At 53.7% G+C, this 26,658-nt stretch overlaps 1 protein-coding gene across 1 annotated transcript; it reads right to left on the bottom strand.

Moving 5' to 3' along the window:
* Positions 1–228: 228 nt before the first annotated feature.
* POLR2A (RNA polymerase II subunit A) lies at positions 229–25,966 on the bottom strand. The gene is made up of 29 exons (XM_025428544.3): positions 25,452–25,966; positions 15,066–15,198; positions 14,791–14,927; positions 14,524–14,697; positions 14,164–14,445; positions 13,702–13,863; positions 13,305–13,525; positions 13,012–13,144; positions 12,445–12,569; positions 12,139–12,349; positions 11,016–11,225; positions 10,763–10,931; positions 10,497–10,591; positions 10,158–10,361; positions 9,795–10,017; positions 9,201–9,384; positions 8,631–8,802; positions 8,433–8,538; positions 8,134–8,339; positions 5,189–5,413; positions 4,803–5,049; positions 4,511–4,611; positions 3,589–3,693; positions 3,326–3,508; positions 2,901–3,104; positions 2,562–2,748; positions 2,341–2,454; positions 1,888–2,037; positions 229–1,780 (listed from the first exon to the last, which is right to left on the bottom strand). Exons 1-29 carry the CDS (start codon positions 25,542–25,544, stop codon positions 624–626), a joined length of 5,913 nt encoding a protein of 1,970 aa, XP_025284329.1. The 5' UTR covers positions 25,545–25,966; the 3' UTR covers positions 229–623.
* Positions 25,967–26,658: the final 692 nt, after the last annotated feature.

Below are 26,658 nucleotides of genomic sequence, written 5' to 3'. Positions count from 1 at the left end.
TGTTCCATGTTGCTTTAATGAAAGGCAGGGGCCATTCAGGTTTGACCACAAAACTAGTGAAAAGCCACATGCGGCATCTGGTAGGTACTTGTTCAGAGAAAAGCTGTGCGGTCTGCTCTGGGTTGCCAGCCTCTGGCAGGGGTCAGCGGAGACACCATGGGAGCAGCGCCCAGGGAGGCAGCGGGCCACATCTGCCTGCCTCTCAAAGAAGCAGTAATGCAACACGCGTTTGGCCAAAATTAGTAAACTTTATTTAAACTTCAAAAAATAAAATAACAGACGAAAGGCAGCTTTAGCTTTGTTCTCGAGGATCAGATAGATCGCCCCAGAGCAGGAACTACCCCTGCCAAGTTAAAACACCCTTCACCCCCAATCAAGCCACAGACAAGGAGGAATCCTGTATTCGGGGACAGGCCTGGGGTGGGTAGAGTAGGAAGAACACCACAGCCAGGTGAGTGGGTTCTGAGACAGCACAAGTGAGGAACAAGACAAAGAGCCCCAGAGGGAACGGGCCCAGAACGTCGACCAGAAACTCTGTCACAGGAGCTACGGGCAAGGGAGGCGGGCTGGGGACCTGGGCCCCGCGAGGGCACCACCTGGGCTGTCCTGCGCCCCGCTCACCCTCAGTTCTCCTCATCACTGTCATCTGGGCTGATGGCTGGGCTGGTGAGGCTGTAAGTGGGGCTGGTGGGTGAGTAGCCAGGGGAAGTGGGTGAGTAGGTGGAGCCTTTGGGGGAGGTGGGTGAGTAGGTGGGGCTGGTGGGTGAGTACTTGGGGGAGGTGGGCGAGTAGGTGGGGCTAGTAGGCGAGTACTTGGGAGAGGTAGGGGTATAGACTGGAGAGGTCGGCGAGTAAGTAGGAGATGTTGGGGAGTATTTTGGGGTGGTGGGTGAGTAGGTGGGGCTGGTGGGGGAGTACTTGGGGGAGGTGGGTGAGTATTTCGGGCTGGTGGGGGAGTATTTGGGGGAGGTCGGGGTGTACTCTGGGGAGCTGGGGCTGTAGGAGGGACTGGTGGGGGTGTACTTCGGCGAGGTGGGGCTGTAGCTGGGGGAGCTGGGGCTGTAGCTGGGGGAGCTTGGGGTATAAGTTGGAGACTGTGGTGTGTATCGTGGGCTTGATGGGGAGTAGCTTGGTGAGGTTGGGGAGTAGCTGGGGGAAGTTGGAGAATAGCTCGGAGACGTTGGGCTGTAGTTAGGGCTCGTGGGCGTGTAGTTGGGACTAGTTGGGGAGTAGCTGGGTGACGTTGGGCTATAGCTGGGTGACGTCGGGGTATAATTGGGACTGGTTGGAGAATAGTTAGGGCTGGTTGGCGAGTAGCTCGGAGATGTCGGGGAATAGCTTGGGGATGTGGGCGAGTAGCTTGGGGATGTGGGCGAGTAGCTTGGGGATGTGGGGGAGTAGCTGGGAGAGGTGGGGGAGTAGCTGGGTGAGGTGGGAGAGTAGCTGGGCGAGGTGGGGGAGTAGCTGGGCGAGGTGGGGGAATAGCTGGGCGAGGTGGGGGAGTAGCTGGGAGAGGTTGGGGAGTAGCTGGGAGAAGTTGGGGAGTAGCTGGGAGAAGTTGGGGAGTAGCTGGGAGAAGTTGGGGAGTAGCTGGGAGAAGTTGGGGAGTAGCTGGGTGATGTGGGACTATAGTTGGGACTAGTTGGAGAGTAGGACGGAGAGGTGGGGGAGTAGGAGGGCGAAGTAGGGGAATAGGAGGGACTCTGGGGTGTATAGCCCCCAGGGGAGCGAGGCTCATAGGCAGGCGATGTCGGTGAGTAGCTGGGAGACATAGCGCCACCTGTGGAGAAAAAAGCGGGAAGGAGTTAAATGATGGCAAGTCAGCCTAAAGGAAGGACTTGGAGGAATTCAACTCTGCCGGCTGACTGACCAGACAGGACAGCTCACCTGGTGAGGGGATGTAGGGGCTGGAGGGGCCCGGTGACCCAGGCGAGCCCGGCGTGGGAGACCAGGCAGGAGAGTAGCCTGGGCTGAAGCCACTGGCATCTGACGCAGCACTGGGAGAGAAGCCGGCTGCCCCCGGCGTCATTCCGCTTCCTAGGAAGTGAAACAAAGCTCAGTTAAAACTGGAACTGGAACCTGGTGCTAAACCATTCATAGATGACCTGCTCCTGGGTCAGGGTCTTGTACGTAGCAGAACAGCTCCCTCACGACACAAGGGTTTGTAAACAAACAAACAAACAAACAGACAGACAAAAAACTGGAGCTGGAGCCCAATACCTGCCCCCAAGCTCCCCGCCCCTTCAGTGTTCCATCAGGGTAACCCTTCACCATCGAGCTCACCCCACCACGCTTACCCTGACCACCCAGAGGGCCCTCTTCCTGGGCTGGGTCACTCACCGACACTAGGGGACCAGGCACCATAGGCTGGAGTTGCCCCCTGGTTCCAGGGAGTCATGGCAGGAGAAATTCCTCCCATGGGACTAGGTGCCGATCCAAAGAACATGCCAGTGGCTGCAAAGAAGCACAATGACTCAGGACGCGCCCTGGGGACCAGCCCCCCACCCCCACCCCATCATGCACCCCAGCCAGCTGGCAGCAGCCGAGGCCCTCATACTCACGTCCGGCAGCCCCCAGGCCAGGGATGTTGGTGGGGATCTCCATGCCATACTTGCACTTCTCAGCATCGAGCAGGAGATCAAAGCAGCCGGTGCCAGCCGGGGCCAGCTGACCCAGCATGATGTTCTCAGACACCCCCTTCATGGGGTCACTCTCTCCGTGAGCAGCTGCTTCCATAAGCACGTCCACCTGAGCAACCGGGAAACGGGGGAGCCCCATAAGACGCCTCCACACCCAGTGCTCCAGGGCTGCCTCACTACCGCCCTGCACCCACCCCACCCTGGCGTACCCTCATCCCGCACCTCCCCCACCTCCTTCCACCTGCCCAGTTCCATCATTACCGTTTCCTCAAAGGAGCACTTCATGAGAGGCCCAGTATCCTGGCGATTGACACCATGGCGGGTGATGGCCATCAAGTGGCCCCGGCAGGTCATGGTATCACACAGGAGTGCCAAGTGGCGGTAATTGACGTAGGAGCCGTCAAAGGAGATGACGTGGTACAGCTCCCGCTCCAGGGCCTTCCGCACAGCTTCAATGCCCAGCACCTGGCATGGGGTGAGGGGCGAGGGGTGAGGGCCGAGGAGTTGTGCTCATCCCCCAGCTTCTGCCACACAGACCCGCAGAGGGATGGTCGGGAGGCAGTGCCGCCCACACTCGACAGTAGACTCGGGCTTGGAGAAACGCAAGCAGGCAAATGCCAGGAGGGAGGGCAGACGGCCACCACCAGCAGACACCCAGGGGTCCTGGCGGGGCTCCGCGCACTCACCGTGAAGATCTCCACAATGTCGTTGGACGTGGTACGGACAGGGTCCACGTCCTTCTCGCTCAGCACCCGCATCAGGCTCACGCCGTCCGTCTCAAGGATCCACTCCTGCAGAGCCTTGAATTCCCCGTCTTCGGTGATAATGATCTTCTTCTTGTTGTCCGTCTGTGGCAGGTGCATATACACCTGCGGGGGACAGCATGAGCTGGGGGGGAGGAGGGGCCAGGGGAGAGGACATGGGGGAGCGGGGGGGGGGCAGGGCTGACCTTGCTAATCTGCTCAATGCCCTGCAGGGTCATGTCAGTCAGCATATTGGACTCGATGCAGCGCAGGAAGACGTCATCATCCATTTTGTCCACCACCTCTTCCTCCTGAGCCAAGAGCAAGGCCAGAGTCCTAGAACCTTCCCCTCTTCCCAGGCTCAGCCCAAGTCGCAGCCTCCCCAGGGACCGAAGGGTCAGGTCAGGCCCCAGACTCTGTCCTTTGTTCCTCTGATGTTACTTTTTATCACGTTGTTACAATCCTAAGAGAAACCTAAGGGAGGCACCTGCACCCCACCATCCCAACACAATTTCTGCGCGGGTGCTTGCATGCTCCCAGGGCCCCCGACAGCGTCCAGCATCTCCCACACTCGTTCTCACGGTGGACCTGGCCAGGCTGCCGCTTCCCACACCAATGAGCTCGTTCACAGAGCCGCCTGTACTCTGTGGAGAACCAACAGTTTCCACATCTACACTCCGACAGCTCAACAGTAAGCTGCCACTTTCTGTCTTGAGTGCCCCAGGCACCCCATCCGTGAAACACATTTTAGGAACCATGCCTGGGAGTGAAGTCACCAGTCTGGCATGGCCTCAGGTCCTGTGGCACCTGCTGTCACACCACTTCCCAGAGGACACGCCACCTCTGCTCTCCGCCCTCCCGCAGGAGCCTCACAGGGGGAGCACCCAGGGATCCCCCACGTCAGCGCCACCTGTGTGCTCCACATAGCTACTTTTTCAGTTTTCAAATGTTTTTGCTGTTCAGGGTTCTGAAAATCACCACTAGCCGCCACTCCCCATGCCCACCCCAGCCGGTGTGACGGGCACCTCAACACTGCTTTTGCTTCAACTTCCTTGACTTTTTCGGTCCCAAACAAGGTTTAACAGTACCCTACTGTGGACTATCCATTTCCTCTTGGAGTCCCTTTACCTCTTGCATCTTGTTTTCATCGCTGTTCATGATGCGGATTCGGAGCACCAGCTTCTCAGCGTTGTCGTCGTTAAAGATGCAGTTCAAGTCATCGCCGAAACCTGCAGAGAGAAGGAGCCATGAGAATGATGGCGGTGGCCGGTCACTGCTCCTCTGCAGCTCTCCCCAACGGGGCTCTCCTCTGGCTTCCCCTCCTTCTCATAGAACCCTCTAGAAAGAGAGGAATCGCGGAGAAGACAGGCAAGGAGCCCAGGCAGGACTTCCGAGTTGGGCCCACCTGCCCCAGCCTCACCAGCATTGATCTTCTCAGCAATCTGCTCCATGGTCAGCTTCCGGTCTGTCATGTGCTTCCGGTCCAGCTCCACCCGCAAGAGCCAGGGCGAGATTCGGGCCACGTCAAAGTCCGGCATCTCATAGTAGACATTCACCCATTCCTGATCCTCTGCCACGACAGTGCTCTGGGGGTTGGGGTCGTAGTAGATGGCTGTGTTGGCGGTCACCTTCCTCAATGTTGTATGTTCCAGACGGCACAGAATGTCCTGGGACAAAGAGGGATTGGGGACACAGGCATGTGGGTGGCTCTAAAGACCTCTCCAAATCCTCCTGTAGAGAGAATTTATTCAAGGGGAAGAGATCTCCTCTTCCTTCTGCTGGGAAGCCCACCGACCCAGGCTCTACCTTGGCTCTCTCAGCATCTCGAGCAGACTGGCCCAGCAGGAAGACAGTAAGTGAAGGCGTCTTTGGCTTCTTGGAAATGTTGATGAGTTCCTTGAGTCGGGGCACACCCAGGGTCACGTTTTTGGCAGACACACCAGCATAGTGAAAGGTATTCAAGGTCATCTGGGTGGCAGGTTCTCCAAGGGACTGTGCAGCCAGGGCTCCCACCATCTCCCCAGGATGGGCCTACAGAGTAAGGAAAGCCGGCGTCAGAAAAAGCAAATGTGTCCCTTCTGGCGAGTAACAATGAGCTGCCATTAGGGCAGTGACAGATGCATTGGGGCAAGGCAGAGACTCGACAAAGCAAAGCCTGATTTGTGCGTCCCCTCCTCTGCTTCATTTACAATCCCACGTTTGCACCCGGTGTGCTGCACACCCAGGAGGTCCTCTACCACCTGAAACCCTAATTTCTAAAGTAACAAGCTAAGTATTCACATTGTTATTGGTGGGGAGCTCCCCAGGAAGCATTATTTTAACTGCGATTACGATCACCTACCGTAAGACCTGACCTCTCATTGAGACTCCTACAGTAACGCGGCTGTGAGGGCAGGCTTCCTTCACTCAGTACTATGTACCAAAGGTTCATTGTGGTCCTCTTACACTTCCCACCTCAGTATCTTTACCAGAATATTCCTTCGTGTGGCTATAGCAGTTTCATTTTCTCCCGTCAGTGGATGGGAATTTGGCGGTTTCTCCACAACTTGACTGTTATGTGAACAACGGGGCCATGGATATCCCTGTGCCAGGTTTTGTGTGCACACACCTTCCAGTCTCTTGGGTCTATTCCTAGGAGTGGAACTGCTGGTTCAAATGGTACCTGTGGGGATCCCTGGGTGGCGCAGCGGTTTAGCACCTGCCTTTAGCCCAGGGCTCGATCCTGGAGACCCGGGATTGAATCCCACGTCAGGCTCCCGGTGCATGAGGCCTGCTTCTCCCTCTGCCTATGTCTCTGCCTCTCTCTCTCTCTCTCTGTGTGTGACTATCATAAAAAAAAAAAAAAAAAAAAAAAAAAAAACAGAGTTACAAATGGTACCTGTGTCTACCCCTCAGAGGAACAGCGGACTGTGACGCCCAGTGGCCCCCCAGTGGCACAGAAGAGTTCCAAATGCTCCATCCACAGCCTCCCTAAACTCAAGGAGCACAAAGCGGTGGCTCACTGGGGCTTCATCTGTATTTCCTGGATGGCGAATGATGCTGAGCATCTTTTCTCATGTGTTTACTGGTCACTTACGTATATTCTTTGGGGGAAGAGGTGTACAAGCCCTTAGACATCTTTCTGTTGTCGACGTGCAGTAGTCCTTTATGTATTCTCTACACGTGGCCCTTATCACATAGATGATTTGCAAATCTTTCCTCCTCCCATTCTGGGTTATCTTCTGACTCTCCTGCTGGTGTCCTCGGAAACACAAGTTTTTAATTTAGATGAAGCCGAAATCATGTTTCTGTGCTCTTTAGCGTATGCTTTTGGTGTCATACCGAAGACTCCACAGTCTAATCCCAGGTTGTGAAGAGTTGCCTTTGTGTTTTCTTCTAAAGCTTTTTTACAGATTGAGCTCTTATATTTAGGTCTTTGATGCATTTTGAAGTAATTTTTGTATATGGCGTGAAGTAGGGATCCAACTTCAATCTTTTGCATGTGGATGTCCAGTTATTCCAGCACCATTTTTTCCCCCAAGATTTTATTTATTTATTCATAAGAAACAGAGAGGTAGAGACACAGGCAAAGGGAGAAGCAGGCTCCCCACAGGAAGCCCGATGCAGGACTTGACCCTTGGACCAGGATCACGCCCTAAGCCACTGAGCCATCCAGGCGTCCAGTATCGTTATTTTTTTTAAAGATTTATTTATTTGAGAAAGAGAGCAGCCAAGTGAGCATGCATGCTTGGGGGAGGAGCAGAGGAAGATAATCTCAAGCAGACTTCCCACTGAGCTCAGAACCCAACTTGAGGCTCTATCCCACAACCCTGAGACCATGACCTGGGCTGAAACCAAGAGTCGGATGCCTAACCAACTGAGCCCCCCAAGAACCCCTCAGCACTGTTTGTTGAAAAGACTATTTCTAAGCCATTAAGTTCCATTCATCTATCTATGCATCTTCATGTGATAGCACACTATCCAGAGAACCAGAGCCTTACAGAAAGCTTGGAAATCAGTTAGGTGTGAGCCCTCCAATCTTGTTCTTTTTCAAAACTGTCTGATTCTTCTGGGTCCCCTGCATGTACATATGAATTTTAAGATCAGCTTATAAATTTCTGCAGAAAAGGCAACTGGGATTTGACAGGCACTGTGTTGGATCTGTAGATCACCTTGGGGATTACCACCATTTAGCAAGATAAATCTTATAATCTGTGAACACTGGATGACCTTCCACTCACTTAAATCTTTTTTCAATCACATTTTACAGCATTCCCTAATGCATTTTAATTATTTAATTAACACAACTGGATTTACATCAAAAGTATTCAGAGGTACGCCTATAATTACAATGCTTCTCTCTTCCTACTACCTTGTAAAATCCTCAAAGACAGTGATAGGGGCACCTGGGTGGATCAATCGGTTAATTCATCTGCCTTCAGCTCGTCATGATCCCAGGGTCATAGGATTGAATCTCATTATCCGGCTCCCCACAAGTGGGGAGCCTGCTTCTCCCTATCCTCCTCTGCCTCTCTCCCTGGCTTTCGGTCTCTGGCTGTCAAATAAATGAAATATTGTAAAAAAAGAGAGAGAGATATCCTTAGGGAATGAAGCAGAAATCCCCCCACATACAGGACTCAGCCCAGAGCAGCCCCTCAGTGATCAAGAGGTATTATGCGGCAGGCAGTGGGCAGAGGCAGGCTGTGCTCAGAGCCCAGACAAGCCCACAGGTCAAAGAAGGAAAGCAGGGCTGAGGCAAGAACACTACTCACAATGGCTTGATTGAACTTGGACTCGATCTCTCCAAGCAGCCAGTCGAAGGCCTCCCCGCTGAGCCGGAACTCCTCAGCCATGCGGCGGGAGCACAGTGTGGAGCGCAAGTGGATGTTGAAGAGAAGTGTGGCATTCTCCTGAGCTTGCCTGCTCAGGGGGTCATCCCCGTTCACAATTACGAGTTTCTTGCTCAATTCCTTGACTCCTGGGGACCAGAGGAGGTATAGAGATTCCAGAGTGAGACCCCGACCACTCCCATCCCGCAGCCTGGCCCCAAGGTCCCAGAGCAGCTACTCACCCTCTACCACCTTGATGGGGTGCAAGTCGGAGGGAAGGCGAGGGTTGATGTGGAAGATTTTCTGAGCGTTCCAGATCATACGCAGCAGGTTACAGGGGAGGACGACCTGAGGCGCGATGAAAACAAGAGGGGGTCATGAGCTGGGCACAGCCACTTGGGGACAGCAGCTCTCCAGCCCGGCCTTCTGCCCACAGGCACCTTGCTGTCGCCAGTCGGGAAGATGACCCTGAGCACCTCCCTGTCCTCACGCATGCGCTCGAATTCTCGCTCTAACTCGTTCTGAATGTGCGCATTGCTCAGCACGTCCTTCACCAGGTCCTCCTGCAGAGTGCGCCGCAGGGCCCTCTCGTTTGTGTAGTCAAAGCGGAACCTGAAGGTGGCAGGAGGGAGAGTCAAGGGGCCGCTGGGCCCCAGGGCCTGATCCCTGCAGGCAGCAGAGCAAGGCTCCCAAAGGTGCACGGCCTGAACAACAGGGCTTTGAGGCAAGAATCTAGGGCAGGGAAGTTCAAAGTCTAGGCCCCAAGACTGCCTGCCCGGCTGAGCTCACTTTGTATGGTCACCAGGGACAGGGTGCGGTGGGTCTTGTAACTGCTCTACCCAACTGCCACGGCACAGCTGCTGCCACCAGGAGTGGACAAAGGGCTCTAAGACAGAAGGCAGACTGCAAGGTATGCTCTGGGCGAGCAGGGTCTCGGTGCAGGAAGGGGAGTCCTAGGAGGCTGGTTTTGAGCCCCAAGGGTGAGATCCACCCGCCTGCAGCCTCCTCACTTCTTCTCAAAAGCCTTGTTGGATGGCTTAAGGGTAGCCAGGTTCTGGAACTCGACGCTCTCGCCAGCCAGGCCGTCCTCGCCATAGCGCAGCTGCACCACCTGGTTGATGGAGTTTCGCACAGTAGCATCATACTTCACCATCACCGACTCCATGGACTTGATGAGCCGCCGCTGGATGTACCCTACAGGGAGGTGTCCAGGTTTGGGCCCCAGGGCAGCACGAGCCTGACCTCAGAAACAAGCCTTGCCAGCTGCTCCAGGGCTTTTACCCACCCAAACCTTGGAAGAGCCAGCTACTGCCCTTGGTCCCCGAAGCCTCTCAGTGAAATCCATGCTCCCCACCAGCTGGACCCAGTGCCAGAAGAGTCCTCTAGGAAGCAGCCCCTAGGTGACTTTGAGGATCTAACCCTGGAGCAGGAAGCGCTGCCTGGCATTTCCCAGCTCCTGAGCTTCAGCTCCTATTCCTTCCGCAAGAGATAAGTTCAAACACCTGGGATTGGGAAGCTTTAACCTGAGAACCCCCCACCTCACCCCAGGGGGATCCTTGGCCTGCGGTGCCCCTGGCAGCAGCGCGAGGGCCTGAAGGCCTCACCAGTTTCAGCAGTCTTGACGGCCGTGTCGATAAGCCCCTCGCGACCCCCCATGGCATGGAAGAAGAACTCGGTAGGCGTGAGGCCGGCCAGGTAGGAATTCTCCACAAAGCCTCGGCTCTCTGGCCCGTAGTCATCCTTGATGAAATGAGGCAGGGTCCGGTGCTTGAATCCAAATGGGATCCGCTTGCCCTCCACGTTCTGCTGCCCGACTACAGCGATGACCTGGGGAATGAAGGTGGAGTGCACCTAACTCCCTTTGCGCTAGGAGTCAGAGCTCCCAGCCCGTTCCCTGCAAACAATCCCTTCTCCCCGTGCTCCCAGCCTTCTCTGTGGCCCACATCTGGAAAGACCAGGCTCCCCACCTGGGAGATGTTGATCTTGGAACCTTTGGCCCCAGACACGACCATGGACTTAAAGTTGTTGTACTCAGACAAGGACTTCTGGGCAGAGGAGCCAGTCTTATCTCGGGCATCGTTGAGAATGCGGTTCACCTGGTTCTCAAAGGTCTGCCGCAGAGTGTTCCCGGGGGTGGGCTCCAGCTCATTGTTATGAGCCTTCTCAATGACCTGGGTGTAAGGGAGGCGGTGGGGCTCAGTGTCGGCTCTGCTCCCCCTCTTGGACATCCGCTCTGCGGTCACCGACATTCCACCCAAAGTCTCTGAGCGCCAGTCACTCAGTCTCGGCCTGGCCTTCCTGCTCACCTCTATCACATCCTGCTTAGCCTTCTTAATAGTGTTCTGAATGTCCTGGTAGGTCTTTGAGTCCGCAATGGAGTCCCCAATGCCAATGGTATGACCTAGAGAGAAGAAGCGTCATCAACACCCTCTTCAGGCTTCCCCAAAACCTGCGATGGAATCACAACCAAGAGAGTTGTTGGAAGGCCCCTAAATCCAAGGAAGAATGAGAAAAGGATGGAAGAGAAACGGTAAGTGGAGGGAGAGGCAAGATTTAACGAGCCTCTACTCACCCTCGATGAGAAGCCAGTTGTTAATGACTGTCTGAATGTTGGAGTAGAAGAGACGAGTGACGTCATGGCCCATCTCCAGGTAAGAAATGTGGACCAGCGAGCCGGCTGACGTACCCAGAGATTTCTTACACAGGATGCCCATGATCAGCTCCCCGTTCTCCACTACCACCTGTGCACAAAGCACCCCAATCAAGTCCCCTGCGGTGGCGCCCATGTACAAATCCTGTCCCCACAGGCAGAGGCCAGGTCCTACCTTGGTGTCCCCTGGAGAGATGTGTTTGTAAGGACCACTGTCCTCGTCGTCGGGATGGGTGCTGTGGGTGCGGATGCAGTTGATGTGGCCTGGTATGATGAGGGAGAAGATCTGTTTGCCTGTCCACAGGGGACGAGGCTTCAGGATGGCCGGCTGCGGGACCTTCCCATCCCACGTGGACAAGAACATCAAAAGGTTCATAACTTCCCCCTGTGAGGCGAAGAGCAAGACCAGACCTCAGAGCCGCAGGCCTCACTGGGCAAGGTCACCTACCCATGGGTGAAAGCCAGGTTGGGGAGGCAAAGAGATGCTGGGGAAAGTGTTTTCCAAACTTTCAATTAAAAATTTATTATGATAGTGAGAGACTTTGGCTTTCTCTTTTTTTCATTTATTTATTTATTTATTTATTTATTATTATTTTTTTTATGATAGTCACACAGAGAGAGAGGCAGAGACACAGGCAGAGGGAGAAGCAGGCTCCATGCACCAGGAGCCTGAACATGGGACTCGATCCCAGGTCTCCAGGATCATGCCCTAGGCCAAAGGCAGGCGCCAAACTGCTGCGCCACCCAGGGATCCCTCTTCTTTTAAATAGTAAGTACAAATTACTTTCAATAATCATGAAATTAGTAAAATTATAACAAAACCACTTCTTTTTCCCTTCACCTTCCCAGAAGTAGCTGAAATTATGTGATGTTTTAAAGCATTAAATGAGGGGAAGATAAAATAAAAAAAGTAAGTGGGGAGCTAAAACTTTACATAAACTCTTTCGGTCCGACCTTCCTAAGCTCTCCCCTCTCCTGCCTCACACATGAGTCAGTGTGGAGCAAGTCAAGGCAGAAGTTGTAGCTCTTCCCACCATCTTTCTTTTTTTTTTTTTTTATTTATTTATGATAGTCACAGAGAGAGAGAGAGGCAGAGACACAGGCAGAGGGAGAAGCAGGCTCCATGCACCGGGAGCCCGACGTGGGATTCGATCCCGGGTCTCCAGGATCGCGCCCTGGGCCAAAGGCAGGCGCTAAACCGCTGTGCCACCCAGGGATCCCCTTCCCACCATCTTTCACCTCACCACCCCAGGTCACTCTGCCCGTCCACACTGGGCTCCCTCCCTAGGAGCACACACCCGCTCCAGGAAGACATCTCTCTTTGTGAATTTGCGCACAGCTGTGAGCGTGTCCTGCACGATGCCCATGACGGGGCGATTGCTCTGGGGGGTGACAATCATGCGCGGCACCATGGCGAGCTCCTGGATCTCTGCCCGAGTCTCCAGAGACTGTGGCAGGTGCAAGTTCATCTCATCCCCATCAAAGTCAGCATTGTATGGAGTTGTTACACTGCAGTGACAGAGAAGCCGGGGTCAGGAAGATACCACAATGACGCGTCAGGGAGTGGCTGGGCCCTACCACCCTCCCTTGGCCAGAGGACTAACCTCAGATTTAAGCGAAAAGTAGACCAGGGGAGGATGCGGACCCGATGCCCCATCATGGACATCTTGTGCAAAGTCGGCTGCCGGTTGAAGATGACAATGTCTCCATCGCACATGTGCCGTTCCACCTAGGGAGGGAATGAAGAGTCTCAGAGGAAGGAATCTGCTAAGAAGGAAAGTATGACGGTGGAACTGAAACGCTCTACAGATAGAAACATGATAGAATGGTGCTACTTCATGTGGAATACAGATCAACTACTCCCTTCAGGCCAGATGCCAGGTTAAGGCACGGTACCCACCAGCTTCAGGGAACTCAGCTGCAGGAGACTCTACACATGAGACCTTCTGTTCTCCTCCCTCGATCTCCCTTCCCTGCCATATACCCTTAGGTTTGTGGGACCCCCACCCTGTAGGCCCATGGCTGGCAGCTACAGCTTGCCTAGGACAGCAGTGGTCTTCTAGAGAAGACCCTACCAAATAGGACAGCATCGGATGGCCTCCTCCAGCTGGCCCCCGCTCCGGGGAGCTTCCTGCTCGGGGCAGGGAGAGGCGCCCCGGCCTGTTACGTGCCTTATAGCCAGTCTGCAAATGAAGGTCACTGGGCTTTGGGTGGAAACGCAGGTCAATGCGATCGCCATTGTCTCGGATGATGTACTTGGCCCCTGGGTACTGGCTGTTCCCCCTGCGCACCAATTCCTGAAGTCTGGGAAGGGCAGAGGCACAGTGAACAGGTGGCTCCCCAGAAGCCCTTGTGGCCACCCTCACCCCCCAAGCTCCAAGTGGAAGCACTCTCTGCTTCTCACCTATTCCCCCCACATGCCCCCCAGCGGCTCTCCAGACAGAGCTCCTGAGGTGAAGCCCACCTGTCGATGTTGAAGGGCGTGACGATCTCTGCAAAGGTCATGTTGGCAGCAATGGAGCGAGGCACACCGACCTGGTCGATGGAAAGGTTGGGGTCGGGAGTGATGACGGTGCGGGCTGAGAAGTCCACTCGCTTGCCCATCAGGTTCCCTCGGACTCGGCCTTCCTTGCCCTTCAACCGCTGCTTCAGGGACTTGAGGGGACGCCCAGACTTCTGCATGGCCTGTGAGGAAATGCAGGGTGGGGGCACCCCCGTGGTCAGCACAGGCCCCTCCTCCAGAGCTCAGGAGCCTCCCCCTGAGGGGAGCGCCCCCTCGACCTGCACCGTCATCGCAGCCACGCGACCTGGCCCGTGCCCCACTTCCATTCAGGTGCAGAGTTGGGAGCACATGGACTCACCCGGGGCAGGCCAGGCAGCTCATTGTCCACCATCGTGGCCACATGGAACTGGAGGAGCTTCACATCCTCTGCGATGACGTGGGCCGCTGCACCGTTTTGCTCATTGCGCCGCAACTGATTGTTGATCTTCACGATATCCGCCAGCTTGTGGGTCAAGTCATCCTGCAGCAGGAAGTCACAGCATTGTCACAGTCCAGCCCCCACTGGGCACTTGGCACACATGTACCAGCCCACGGTGCCTCCCTCATGCTTGCGGCACCTGGCAGACAAGCCCGGTCTCTCACTTCCCACCCACAGAAGAACCTCTGTGATCTTCGATCATGTCAAGGGCCTCGTTAGTAGGCATGGGCACCCAGGCACCCTGCCCCCCAACATGGGCTCCTGCATGCCCTGCCCCCAGGCAAGGAGCTCCCCACCTCGGCTAGCCAGCCTGCTGGCAGGCAGGGTCCCAGAGCTGCTGACCTGGTTGCGGGCAGAGCCCTGCATCACCACGGCAGGCCGCACAGACAGCGGGGGCACGGGCAGCACAGTGACAATCATCCACTCAGGCCGGGCGTAGCGGGGCTCCATGCCCAGCACAAAACACTCTTCGTCTGAGATGCGCTTGAAGATTTCATGTACTCGCTCAGGACTCAGCAGGATCTTCTTCTCCTGGGAGTCCTCATTGACATGCTTCCACTCGGCATACAGCTCCAGGCCTGAGCGCCGGATGCGGGGCTGGTATCGTCCGCAGCCCCCATGGCCCTTCCAGAGACAGAGGGGCCATCAGAGCCTGGAGACACTGCACGCGTCCACCCTCCAGCAGTCCCGGACCACGGATACCTTTTCTTTGGTCAAGTCCTCATCACCCTCGGGCTGCTCCACCCCGAACTTGTTATCCATCTCCTCACCGCCTTCGCAGATGTTCTTGCCCTTGCACAGGTCATACACGTGGGTGAGCCGCTTCTTGGGCTGCCCCTTGGACTTGGCCAGGATGTCCTTGATCTTTGGGTTGTTCTGGGGGCAGACCAGAGCAGGCTCAGTCAGGCCGCTCCTCTGTCCACCCCTCCAAGCCACCTTGCCCCCAGGCCAGGGCCCAACCCCACTCACAGAGTCCACAAGCAACTTGGAGCAGAAGAAGCAGACACAGCGCAAAACCTTCATCGTCTTCACCAGGAAGCCCACGTGAAACACGGGCTTGGCCAGCTCGATGTGGCCAAAGTGGCCAGGACACTCTGTCATGTTTCCTGTGGGGACACACACTTCACGGTCTTGTCCCTACTCGCACCTCAGAGACTAGTCCCCAGGTGTCCACCCTCAGGCCTGAGGGGACCCAAGCCTCCTGCCCTCCCACGGGCATCCCACGCCAGGCACCCAGCACTCACCTGCACAGGTTTGGCAGCGGCCAGTCCGCTCAATCACCCCCTGCCTTGGGTCCATCAGCCCCCCAAGCTTGGGGCGGCCTCCCTCCGTCGTCTCGGGGTATTTGATACCGCCCTCTGTCACAGACATTCGTTTCTACAGAAAAAAAGGCCAGTAACAACTAAATTGGATTCCTAGTTTCCAGCCTTCACATACTAAGCCCTCAAAGAACCACAAACTACTTAGAGCAGGACCACACAGGTCTAGCCTGGGGCTAGGGGAATGGGAGGGCTAGAAGCTGAATATCGGGGGTTTTGGTCACTGTCGGGGTCCTGGTCACTGTCTGACTGGGAGAGGGTGCTCAGACTAGCGTGCAGCTGACCCTGGCCTCGATACAAGCTGCCTACTTCTTGGACTCAAACCCCACATGTCCCTCTGGGCTCAGTTCCAGGTCATTGACATTTTTTTAATCACAAAAAGAAATAAGCTGTTTCAAGAAAAAAAAAAAAAAAAATCCATGCCTTGCTTCTTCTCCAAAGCTGAAATCAAGCCCAGAATCAGAGTCTCTGGCAGGGGACCGTACCTCGCCCCACACTAATCCAGCTCCTGAAGCCCGGCACTGCTTGCCCCTGTCCTTGCCACCTCCCTCTTCCCAAGGCCCCAGCGGCCCGAACCTGTCCGTGTTCAGGTGGAGAGCCCAGGCTAAGATGGGAGAGGCAGGTGCCAGAGCAGAAGGGCGCCCAGTACCCCAGAAGTTGGAGGCAGAACCCTGAGAAAGGTGGGGCCAGGACTCCAAGGACCCCCTGGGGGAAGGAGCTGGCGGCAGAAGAGCTCAGAAGTAGGAAGGCCAAGGGTGGGCTGAGGAAACCCTGAGTTTTCGCACACTAAAACCAAGGCTTTGGCATGACCTGCATCTGGCCCACTGACATCCCAGAGGGAGGAACTTGAACTTAATAAAAGCTTTGGTCGAGGTGTCACCCTCATGCCGGGCACCAAAAGCACTCAACACACCTCGTTTTTCTAAACTGAATCACTTCCCTTCTAGAAATGAGGTCTTGTCAGTTAGATGGGAGAAACCCAAGGGGAAGTGACTTGTCCAAGGTCTCCACCATCGGGAGCCAGAAGTCAAGCCCAGCCCTCTCTGGGCCTGAACACACGCCACCCCCCCATTCCAGGCTGCAGCACAGATGCTACTCTTACAAGTGGACACAGCCTCTGGTGCCAAGTGCGGCGCTGGCTGGTTCGCCCCATCTTCACAGCTCACTGATAAAATACGCATCACTGTACCCATTTCAGATTACAAAACCGAGAGGCCCAAGGATAGGCAGCTGATAGCAGTAGAGCCAGGATCCACAACCCCCTGCCCCAGGCATTCTTCCCACCGCATGGTGCTGAGCAAGCGGATGCAGGAGTTGCCATCAGCACAGCACAGCGACCCTCTCACAGTCCCGGAACCACTCCTGATAGACCAGGAGCTGCTACGAGGCCATCTGAGCTGCAATGAGGCCATCTGAGCTGCAGAACTCGGGCACATGGCAGCTAGGGCACTGAGGCTCCTGCTCACCCACCTCTTGGGGTACTGTCCTGAAGTCTCCTTCCTAGGCTCCTCTGCCCCTGTCTGCTCTTCCAGCTCTGCTCCTCCCCTGGGGTTTAGCACATCCACATCCTCACCGTACTCCCTTGCCGCCCCATGAAGCCTGCTCTATCTCCATGTTGCCCAGACCTCTGCTTCCAGGCCTCTCCTTTTGTCTGAACTTGGGATTCACTAGTGAGCTAGCTACTGCATCAAACCCAACATGTCTAAGAGTGAACTCCCTTCCCCTCACAAATCCATCCTTTTTCCTCGCCCCCACCTAAGATCACGGCACTCAAGTCCGAAAGCCACACCTGCCCTTCCTCACGCTTAGGCACAAAATGGTTAACCAAGTACAGGCTGGACCCAGAGCCCTCTGCTCTGCAATCCCAGCTCCATCACTTACAGGCTCTCTAACTACATCTACCTGCTTAGGCCCAGGACATAACAGGTGGTCAGGAAGGACACCATGATCGGACCATCCATGGGCATGGGCTGTGGCTGTCTGCACCTCCTCAACCCCTTGTCTCCATGCCTCTAGCCACTGCCTTAAGCCAGGCCTTTTACTTTTTTTTTTTTTTTTAAAGGTTTCATTTATTTATTTGACAGAGAGAGAGAGGGAGCACAAGCAGGAGGAGTGGCAGCCAGAGGTAGAGGTAGAAGCAGGAACCTGATGCGGACTCAATCTCAGAACCCTGAGATGACGACCTGAGCTGAAGGCAGATACTTAAAACAACTGAGCCACCCAGGTGCCCAAGCCAGTCCTTTTCTCTGGGCTTCACCACAGGGCATTGCTTAGGTGGCCAGCCTGTCTCTCTCTCATCCAACCACACATCTGGGGCGCTCTTTCTAAAACGGAAATCTAGGAGGGATGCCTGGGTGGCTCAGTGGTGGAGCGTCTGCCTTTGGCTCAGGGCATGACCCCGGGGTCCTGGGATCGAGTCCCACATCGGGCTCCCAATAGGGAGCCTGCTTCTCCCTCAGCCAGTGTATCTGCCTCATGAAGAAATAAAATGGAAATCTAATCTTTATGCCCTCTTGTCTTCAGAATGACATCCAAACTCAGCAGGACAGCTTACAAAAAGGGTTTTAGGATGTTTCCACCTTCCTTCCTCTCCCCCATCAGAGGAAAGTCCCCTGCGGTCCTCCATCCCCCAGAGCATGTGCTGCCCTCCCCCCATGTGGGCTCCCTCTGGAAAGCCCTGCCCCCAAGGCTAACTGCTGTTTTATTTTTTTTATTTTTATTTATGATAGTCACAGAGAGAGAGAGAGAGGCAGAGACACAGGCAGAGGGAGAAGCAAGCTCCATGCACTGGGAGCCCAACGTGGGATTCGATCCCGGGTCTCCAGGATCACGCCCTGGGCCAAAGGCAGGCGCCAAACTGCTGCGCCACCCAGGGATCCCTAACTGCTGTTTTAAGACTCAGTGTAGACATAGCTTCTTTCAGGAAGCATTTCCAGGGTCTGCTCTGTTTCCATAACTCCTCTCTCACTGCACATCTCACAGTGCAATGAAATTATCTATCGGGGGGATGTGCCTTCCCTGAAGATTACAAGCATCTCTCGGCAGACAGCCTTTCTCCGTCGTCCAGGATCCCATGGCTTCTGATGAACACTGGGTAGACTGAACTCAACTGCTTAGGGCCCTCGGCTGCAGGGAAGTGCCTTCAAAGACCTTGGAAAAAAGTGAAAAGGCTGTCCCCTGCTAGTCGGGCCAGGAACCCCCCCCTAATGGGTCTGACTAGCCACTGCTGAGCAGAAGCCATATGGTCGATTGATGCAAAAGGTTCTGAACACCCACAACACTCATCAGAATGACCTGGTGAAGTCTCAGAAAGACGGGGTGGGGGTGACTGAATTTGCAAAGCTGGAACCCCATCAGCTGCATTGCGACTTCCTAGAAATGCGAACTGCTCTGCTCACCTCGACTGAAACTGAAGTGAAGCTTGAATGTGGCTGCCAGGAAGGCCACCAGAGAGGGAGCAGAGGGAAATCCCACTCAAAACTTTGCACGTCCCTCTGCTCGGAGTCCAAGCCACCTACCTGCCCAGGACTACTCTACTTCTAGGTATTGACATGGGGCCAGGGGGTGTCCTGGAATATACTGGACTATCTCCCTACCGCAAAGTAATGAACTGTCATTTTGGATTATATATAAACTACGTTAACCCCCAACCCTTCCTCCAACACTGGTTCTTGCTACCTTAAGAGTATCTTGCTGTTTTAAAACCTTCTTGGCCTGGGTGGCTCAGTGGTTGAGTATCTGCTTTCAGCTCAGGGCGTGATCCCAAGGTCCTAGGATTGAGTCCTGCCTCAAGCTCCCCGCAGGGAGCCTGCTTCTCCCCCCGCCTGTGTCTCTGCCTCCCTGTGTGTCTCTCATGAACAAACAAATCCTTTTTGGAATAAGCTAGGGTATAAATACATAAAATTATGCTTTTCACAGTAGACAGTTGCTTTTAACAGTGGTCAACCTCTTCAAACGTCATCGAGCGCCCATCTCCACTGATTTTGTACCAGCTCTGCATAAAGCTCTAGCACCAACCCTCCTTGCTGCCTCCCTCCAGACTGAACAACATCCAAACCCACCACCGCGTCCAAACACAACAGCTCTGTCTCGCAGCCAGTTTTAAGAGCTCTCAGTACCTCGAAACACACCTTACCCCAAGACTTCTGGAAAACATTCCGCTCTTAAGTACTACCTGTTCCATGAGAGTCTCCTTACCCACCAATCCTCCTACCCAAAGCAGAATTACCTGTTATTCCCTCAAGATATAGGAAGCAGCATAGTATAAAAGGCAAGCAACGCAGGGCAAAATGAAAGCCTCCCATAACCCTGCACACCAGAGACGACCTCTTTTGTGAACAGTCAGCCCTCCACATGTTTTAATAATGCAAAAATGTTCCTGTTTTTACATGAACAGGGCCTCACTCTGCATCCTGGTCAGTAACGTACTTATCCAGATCCCTAAACTTCATCAGTCCACGGTGCCCTTTAGCGTCTCAAGTATGTCAGCAACTTTTCCAGCCCTCTCTGGGCCAAAAGAGATCCACTTACAAAGCACCCAGGGCTAAACCACTGCATAAATACCTATGTCCTATCAACTTAAAGGCTGTGGGATCCCTGGGTGACGCAATGGTTTGGCGCCTGCCTTTGGCCCAGGGCGCGGTCCTGGAGACCCGGGATCGAATCCCACATCGGGCTCCCAGTGCATGGAGCCTGCTTCTCCCTCTGCCTGTGTCTCTGCCTCTCTCTCTTTCTCTCTCTGTGACTATCATAAATAAATTAAAAAAAAAAAAAACAAACACTTAAAGGCCGTGTATAAAAACACACGTACATTGAGAAAAAGACTCTGATATTTTAAAAAAATGTTTTTATTTCCCAAAAAAACACAATGACTTATGATACCTGTTGGACCCTGTGCAACTTGACAGGTCATGGGAGTAGACTGGACAGCACCACCCCTATTTCTTGCTCTAGGCTGATTTTTTTGCCCTGTAATTAGGAACTGCTTAAACCCAGCTCCCCAAAGATATGACGTCACTGAAAGGGATTTGGCGCCATCTAATGTTGAAAGGCAACTATCAGGAACTCCTAGCTCCCCAGCCGTCAGACACAGAGCTGAGCTTCTCTATCTCTTGAAAATTTAAAATCTTTCCCTGGGCCCCTGTGAGTTTGCTGCGGTGACTCGGCAGGGCTTGGGAACAGGGGATTTAGCCTGTTGGGAAGATGTTGTTCTAACCTAAGCACACACCCTGAATTACCCCCATAGAATTCCTATTAGTAAATATCTGGGCAAATTATAATTTCAAACAATATCATTTTCAGACAATGATGTGTTAAAAACCCTTCTACATTAAAAGATGTACAAAAGGGCAGCCTCGGTGGCGCAGTGGTTTAGCGCCACCTGCAGCCCAGGGCGTGATCTGGAGACCCTGGATCGAGTCCCACATCAGACTCTCTGCATGGAGCCTGCTTCTCCCTCTGCCTGTGTCTCTGCCTCTCTCTCTCTCTGCATCTCTATGAATAAATAAATAAGATCTAAAAAAAAAAAAAAAAAGATGTACAAAAGTACATCTTTCTGTACTTTATTTTGAAGATTTTATTTATTTATTCATGAGAGGCACAGAGAGAGAGAGACAGACACAGGTAGAGGGAGAAGCAGGATCCAGGCTGAGAACCCAACGTGGGACTCAATCCCGGGTCTCCAGGATCACACCCTTGGCCGAAGGCAGCGCTAAACCGCTGAGCCACCTGGGCTGCCCTTTATGTACTTTCCAATTACTTCATCCACTCATTTAACTAATTCTTATTACATCACGATCATGTGCCAGGCCCAATTTGAGATGCTGAAATTACACAGGTGAATACAGGGTCCCTCATAAAAGTTACATTCTCCTGAAGGAGCAAGAAACAAAAAAACTAACCCTTTCAGACAGTGACAGGCTATGAGGTAAAACAAAGTCAAGACGGAGTAGAGGTCACCTCGCTGGCTTGGTCAGAAAAGTGTATATTCTTGATCTTGGGGTTGTAAATTCAAGCCCCACATTGGATGTAGAGATTACATAAAATATAATACCATAGCAGGGATTAGAGAATGCAGGAGAGATGCTATTCAAATAGGGTAGTCAGGGGACACCTGGGTGGCTCAGGTCGTGATCCGGGGATCCTGGGATGGAGTCCCGCATCAAGCTCCCTGCAGGGAGCCTGCTACTCCCTCTGCCTGTGTCTCTGCCCCTCTGTCTGTCTCTCATGAATAAATAAATCTTAAAAAAAAAAAAAAAAAAGAGAGAGTAGTCAGGAAAGCCCTCCTACTAACATGACATCTGAGCAGAGAACGTATGGATGCTAAAGGAGGAATCAGCCTCAGTAGGTCTGGGCAATGTTGTTCTAAGCAGCAAGAAGAATAAATACTAAAGTCCTTGAGGCAGGAATGAATTTGTGGTGTTGGAAGCACAGGCAGGTTGGTGTGGTCAGAGAAGAGCAAAAGAGTTTGGTAATGAGCTGGAGAGGCAAGCAGGGGCCAGATAATGCAGGACCTTGATGCAGGTCAGAGTAAGCAGTTTGGATCCTTTGGAGAGGCTTCCCTGCAGGGAGCAGACAGGATAAAATGAGCTCTCTAGCTGCTCTGCAAAGGGAACTAGGGGCTAGTATTCCCTGGGAAAGATGCTGGTGATGGGGAACATGATGGTCCAGATGGAGATGGTCATAAATGGCTGGATTCCAAGCACATTTTGAAAGCCAGAGCTGACAGACTGGCAGATGGACCAAGTGGAAGTTGTGAGAAGAATCAGACAGCTTTTAGGTTTTTTACTGGAGTCAGTGGATGAATGGTATAGCCACCGTGTGCTTGGGGAACCAGGCAAGACCTGGGAAAGAGCTTGCTCGAGAGGAGAAATTAAGAGTTGTTGTTGTTGTTGTTTTAATTTATTTATGATAGTCACAGAGAGAGAGAGAGAGAGAGAGAGAGGCAGAGACATAGGCAGAGGGAGAAGCAGGCTCCATGCACCGGGAGCCCGACGTGGGATTCGATCCCGGGTCTCCAGGATCGCGCCCTGGGCCTAAGGCAGGCGCCAAACCGCTGCGCCACCCAGGGATCCTTTTTTTTTTTTTAAAGATAAATTTTTAGAAGTGGTAATGCTGGACCAAGGAATATGCATTAAACGACTTGAAAGGGCACCCTGGGTGGCTGAGCGGTTTAGCGCTGCCTTGAGCCCAGGGCCTGATCCTGCAGGCCAGGGATCGAATCCCACGTCGGGCTCCCTGCATGGAGCCTGCTTCTCCCTCTGCCTGTGTCTCTGCGCCCCCCCCCACCCCGTGTCTCTCATGAATAAATAAAATCTTTTAAAATAAAAATAATAAAAAAATAAACGACTTGATCAAACTGTCCGACTGTCCTGCAAAAAGGTTATACCAGTTTCTCTACCATCATACAAGCATGCCTATTTCCCAATATTTTTGCCAGCAGAGAAAAATCAAATAAAGGGAAAAACTTTAATTTGCATGTTTTTATTAGTAAGCGGAGTATTTTATTGGCCATTTGTACTACTTCTGTGAACTGCTTACTTGCATCCTTCATCTATTTGCCTAGGTGTGTGATGTCCTTACTGATGAATAAGTGTCCCTTGTGTTTTTTTTTTTTTAATGTTTATTTATTTATGATAGTCACAGAGAGAGAGAGAGAGGCAGAGACACAGGCAGAGGGAGAAGCAGGCTCCATGCATTCATTGGAAGCCCGACATGGGATTTGATCTCGGGTCCCCAGGATGGCGCCCTGGGCCAAAGGCAGGCGCTAAACCACTGCGCCACCCAGGGATCCCGTGTCCCTTGTATAATAAGAAATCTAACCTTGTCCATTACAGGGCAAATATTGTTTCTCAATCTGTTTTGTAGCTGTCCATGGTGCCTCTGATAAAGAGAAGTGGCTCTGATTTTTACATACTGAAATGTGCCCTGCTTTTCCTTATATATAAATTGCTGGGGCGTCTGGTTGGGCTCAGTTGGTGGAGTATGTGACTCTTGATCTCAGTGTTGTGAGTTCAGCCCCCACATTATGGTGTAGAGATAACTTAAAAATAAAATCTTGAGGGCAGCCCCTGGTGCCTCAGGGTTTAGTGCTGCCTTCAGCCCAGGGCATGATCCTGGAGTCCTGGGATTGAGTCCCACATTGGGCTCCCTGCATGGAGCCTGCTTCTTCTTCTGCCTGTGTCTCTGCCTCTCTCTCTCATTCTCTCTCATGAAAAAAATAATATCTTAAAATAAATAAAATAAAATCTTGAAAGAAAAAATGTTTAGCTCAGTGCCTAGTACACGATAGGCACTCAATAAAATTCACCTGTAACTCATTCATTACCATTAAAGGGCTCTGCCCCTGGAATTGGCCCCCATAAGCCTTCTATATCTCGCTGGTGCTTTCCAGCTTTGTTTTTTAGATTTAAACCTTAACTCCAGTGACGCCTGGGTGGTCCAGTGGTTAGGCGTCTGTGTTCGGCTCAGGGTGTAATCCCAGGATCCTGAGATTGAGTCCCACATCGGGCTCCCCACAAAGACCTGCTTCTCCCTTTGCCTACCTTTCTTTGCCTCTCATGAATAAATAAAATTATTAAAAATAATAAAAATTAAAAATAAACTTTAGGGCAGCCCTGGATGGCTCGGCGGTTTAGCGAGATCAAGTCCCGAGATCGAGTCCCGGGATGAGTCCCATGTCGGGCTCCCTGCATGGAGTCTGCTTCTCCCTCTGCCTGTGTCTCTGCCTCTCTCTCTGTGTCTCTCATGAATAAACAAAATCTTAAAAAAAAAAAAACAAAAAACTTTAACCCCACCTAGAATTAATTCTTTCGTAGGGCATGAGCTTAGGAGGATCTAACTCCTGACTTAATTTTTACATGGCTGTGCCTTGTCCTCCAGCAAAACTCTCCACAAACAGAGCCATTGAACTCCATTCTCTCTAGCCAACTGGTTCCCTCTAGTTCATCCCACAGGAGTCAGGTCACCAAGAGCTCTGCCCCAGAACTACCCTCCTCCCTCATCTCTCCTGCTCCCTTTCTCAGCTCTCCCCCCCAATCAGTTCATCACAGGGCAACCAAAGTACTCAGAGTTGGGATCCCTGGGTGGCGCAGCGGTTTGGAGCCTGCCTTTGGCCCAGGACACGATCCTGGAGACCCAGGATCGAATCCCACATCGGGCTCCCGGTGCATGGAGCCTGCTTCTCCCTCTGCCTGTGTCTCTGCCCCTCTCTCTCTCTCTCTGTGTGTGACTATCATAAATAAATAAAAAATTTAAAAAAACAAAGTACTCAGAGTTTGGGTTTTCTTTTTTTTAATGTAAACTTGATGTCACTCTCCAGCATATAATTCTCCAAAGGCCTATTAAAAATAGAATTAAATCCAGGGTCCTGGGGCACCTGGTGGCTCAGAGCATCTACCTTTGGCTCAGGTAGTGATTCTGGCATCCTGGGATGGAGTCCTGCAGTGGTCTCCCTACAGGGAGCCTGCTTCTCCCTCTGCCTATGTTTCTGACTCTGTGTCTCTCATAAATACATAAAATCTTCAAATAAATTTAAAAAAAACAAACAAACCCAGACTCCTTACCATAACTTACAACACCCCACCTGGCCTGCCCCAGTCTCCTGCTTTTCCAGGCTATTTCCATAACTCTCTTCACCCTTCTAAACCCGTCACACTGGCACTTCTTCCAATCCTTGGGACACATCAAGTTCATGCTTCCCTCAGGCCCTTTGCACTTGCTGCTCCCTCTCTCTGAAAACCTCTGGTCCTGGAGCTCTGGCTGCCTCTTCCTCATCCAGGTAATGTCACCTCCCCAGAAGGGGCTTCTCGGACCCTGACACCACCCCGTCCAGAGGAGCCTCACACCTCCTCGGCAACTCCCCTGCGCCCCATTCAAAGCACCTGCCATTAACTGAACTGTCTCCTTGGCTCCTTTGTTTGCATGTATACAGTCTGCCTCCCCTACCCCTTCCCACAGTGTGTGCCAACAAGAGGCAGGGTCCTCCTCCGCCTCGTCCAGCTCTGCAACCTCAGCGTCTGTCGTGTCTATCACACAGCAGGTGTTCAGTTAATATTTGTGGAAGGAGAAAAGGCGGGGAAAAGATCTGGGGTCCGGCTTCGCATCCGAATTTGCAAAGCCCCCCACCCCATCCCATCCCAGCCTCAGGATTCATCTGCTCTCGTTCGGCGTCGGTGCCCCCCATCCCACCCCCCCATTCCCGTCCCGGATACAGAGCCGCAGCACCTGGCTCCGGCGGCCTGAACCCAGGCGGCTACCGTCGGGCCCTGCCCGCGCCACCGCGGGGAGCACGGGGAGGGCAGGGCCGCTTACCAGTTCATCCGGACTGAGGACTCCGAACTGCACCCGCTTGATGGTGCGCAGCGGGCATGCGCTGTCCCCGGAGGGGGGGCCACCCCCGTGCATCGCGGAGGCCGACGCGCTGCGCAGGCGCAAACCTCTCTACAAAAACCCTGCGCCGCCTCCGCCTAGGTGCTCAGACCCCGTCGGGGCGGCCACCGGGAAGGACCTCCCCGAGTGGGGAGGAAAAAGCCGGAGGAGGGAGAGGTGGGGGAGGGAAGGAGGCGGGGAAGCGAGAAGGAGCGAAAGGAGCTCTCCTCCCCCCTTCCGGAAATTTTTCGTCTCCCAAAAAGGAAAAAAAAGAGGGAGGGGGGAAGGAAAAGGTTTCGGGGGTAGAGGGGGGAGGAAGAAGAAAAAGGGTAACGAATAAATAAGTAACCAGGCTCCTGAACGGCAGAGGTTACGGCAGTTTGTCTCTCCCCCTTCCGGGAGCCGCCTTCTTCCCAACCGTCCCGGCCGCGCTCTCGGCGCTTCTGAGGAGCGAACTGGCCGAATGACGCCCTTTATAGATTCGCCCCTGCATCCCCGCCCCTTCCTTTCCCGCCCTCCCTTGCGCTACGGGGTCGCCTGCGCCGGCCTGCACGGAGCGCGCGCTGGAGTCGTTGGTCGGCCCTTCCCCGGTTGGGCGACCTTCCGAAGGGACACGGGGGAGGGGAGCGTGTTCTGCCCCGCCGCCTCCCCGCTCTGGCTCCCGCCGCCTTGAGATTTAAGGTTTGAAGGATCGAGGGGAAATACAGGCCGCTTTTATTCTAGTTCGGGCCGTGGTTTCGTCCTCAGCCAAAGTCTCCCTTTAGTATTCCGCACCCCCCCGCCTCCCGCTGGAAAATGGTCTGTCCTGAGAATCGGTAATGAAGGAGGCGGGGCCAGCCAGGTTCTCCCTAGAGGGTTCCCGGAGGTTGGGGGGGGGCGCTGGGGGCCGTCCCCTCTCATGAATATGCAGTAGTCACATTGAATATGCATGAGCCGATCAAGATGGCGAGGCCAATGGCTTGTCCGGAAGTAGCTGATATTTGCCGAGCGGCCTCCTGGGAGTGGTGGGCTTCTCCCGGCCTCCGAGCGAGCGCGGTGCGGAGCTCTGGTCCTGGAGTCCACCCCCCCACACACGCCTCCCCGAGCCCGAGCCGCGCTCCAAGGGGCTTCAGCTCGGGGATCCCTCTCCAGAAAGAGGCTGGCCACTGTC

This window comes from Canis lupus, chromosome 5 (assembly GCF_003254725.2).
Source record: "Canis lupus dingo isolate Sandy chromosome 5, ASM325472v2, whole genome shotgun sequence".
NCBI lineage: Eukaryota > Metazoa > Chordata > Mammalia > Carnivora > Canidae > Canis > Canis lupus.
Note: the sequence above shows the minus strand (reverse complement) of the source record. Positions and strands in the feature narration are given on the sequence as shown.

What these genes read in the sequence shown, in the direction of transcription:
- POLR2A (XM_025428544.3), bottom strand. Translation starts at nt 25,544, where the DNA reads ATGCACGGGGGTGGCCCCCCCTCCGGGGACAGCGCATGCCCGCTGCGC. An exon ending in TCCTCAGTCCGGATGAACTG is followed by an intron (nt 15,199 to 25,451) that starts GTAAGCGGCCCT and finishes TTTTTTCTGTAG; the next exon opens with AAACGAATGTCTGTGACAGA. An exon ending in TCTCTCCAGGGGACACCAAG is followed by an intron (nt 10,932 to 11,015) that starts GTAGGACCTGGC and finishes CTTTGTGCACAG; the next exon opens with GTGGTAGTGGAGAACGGGGA.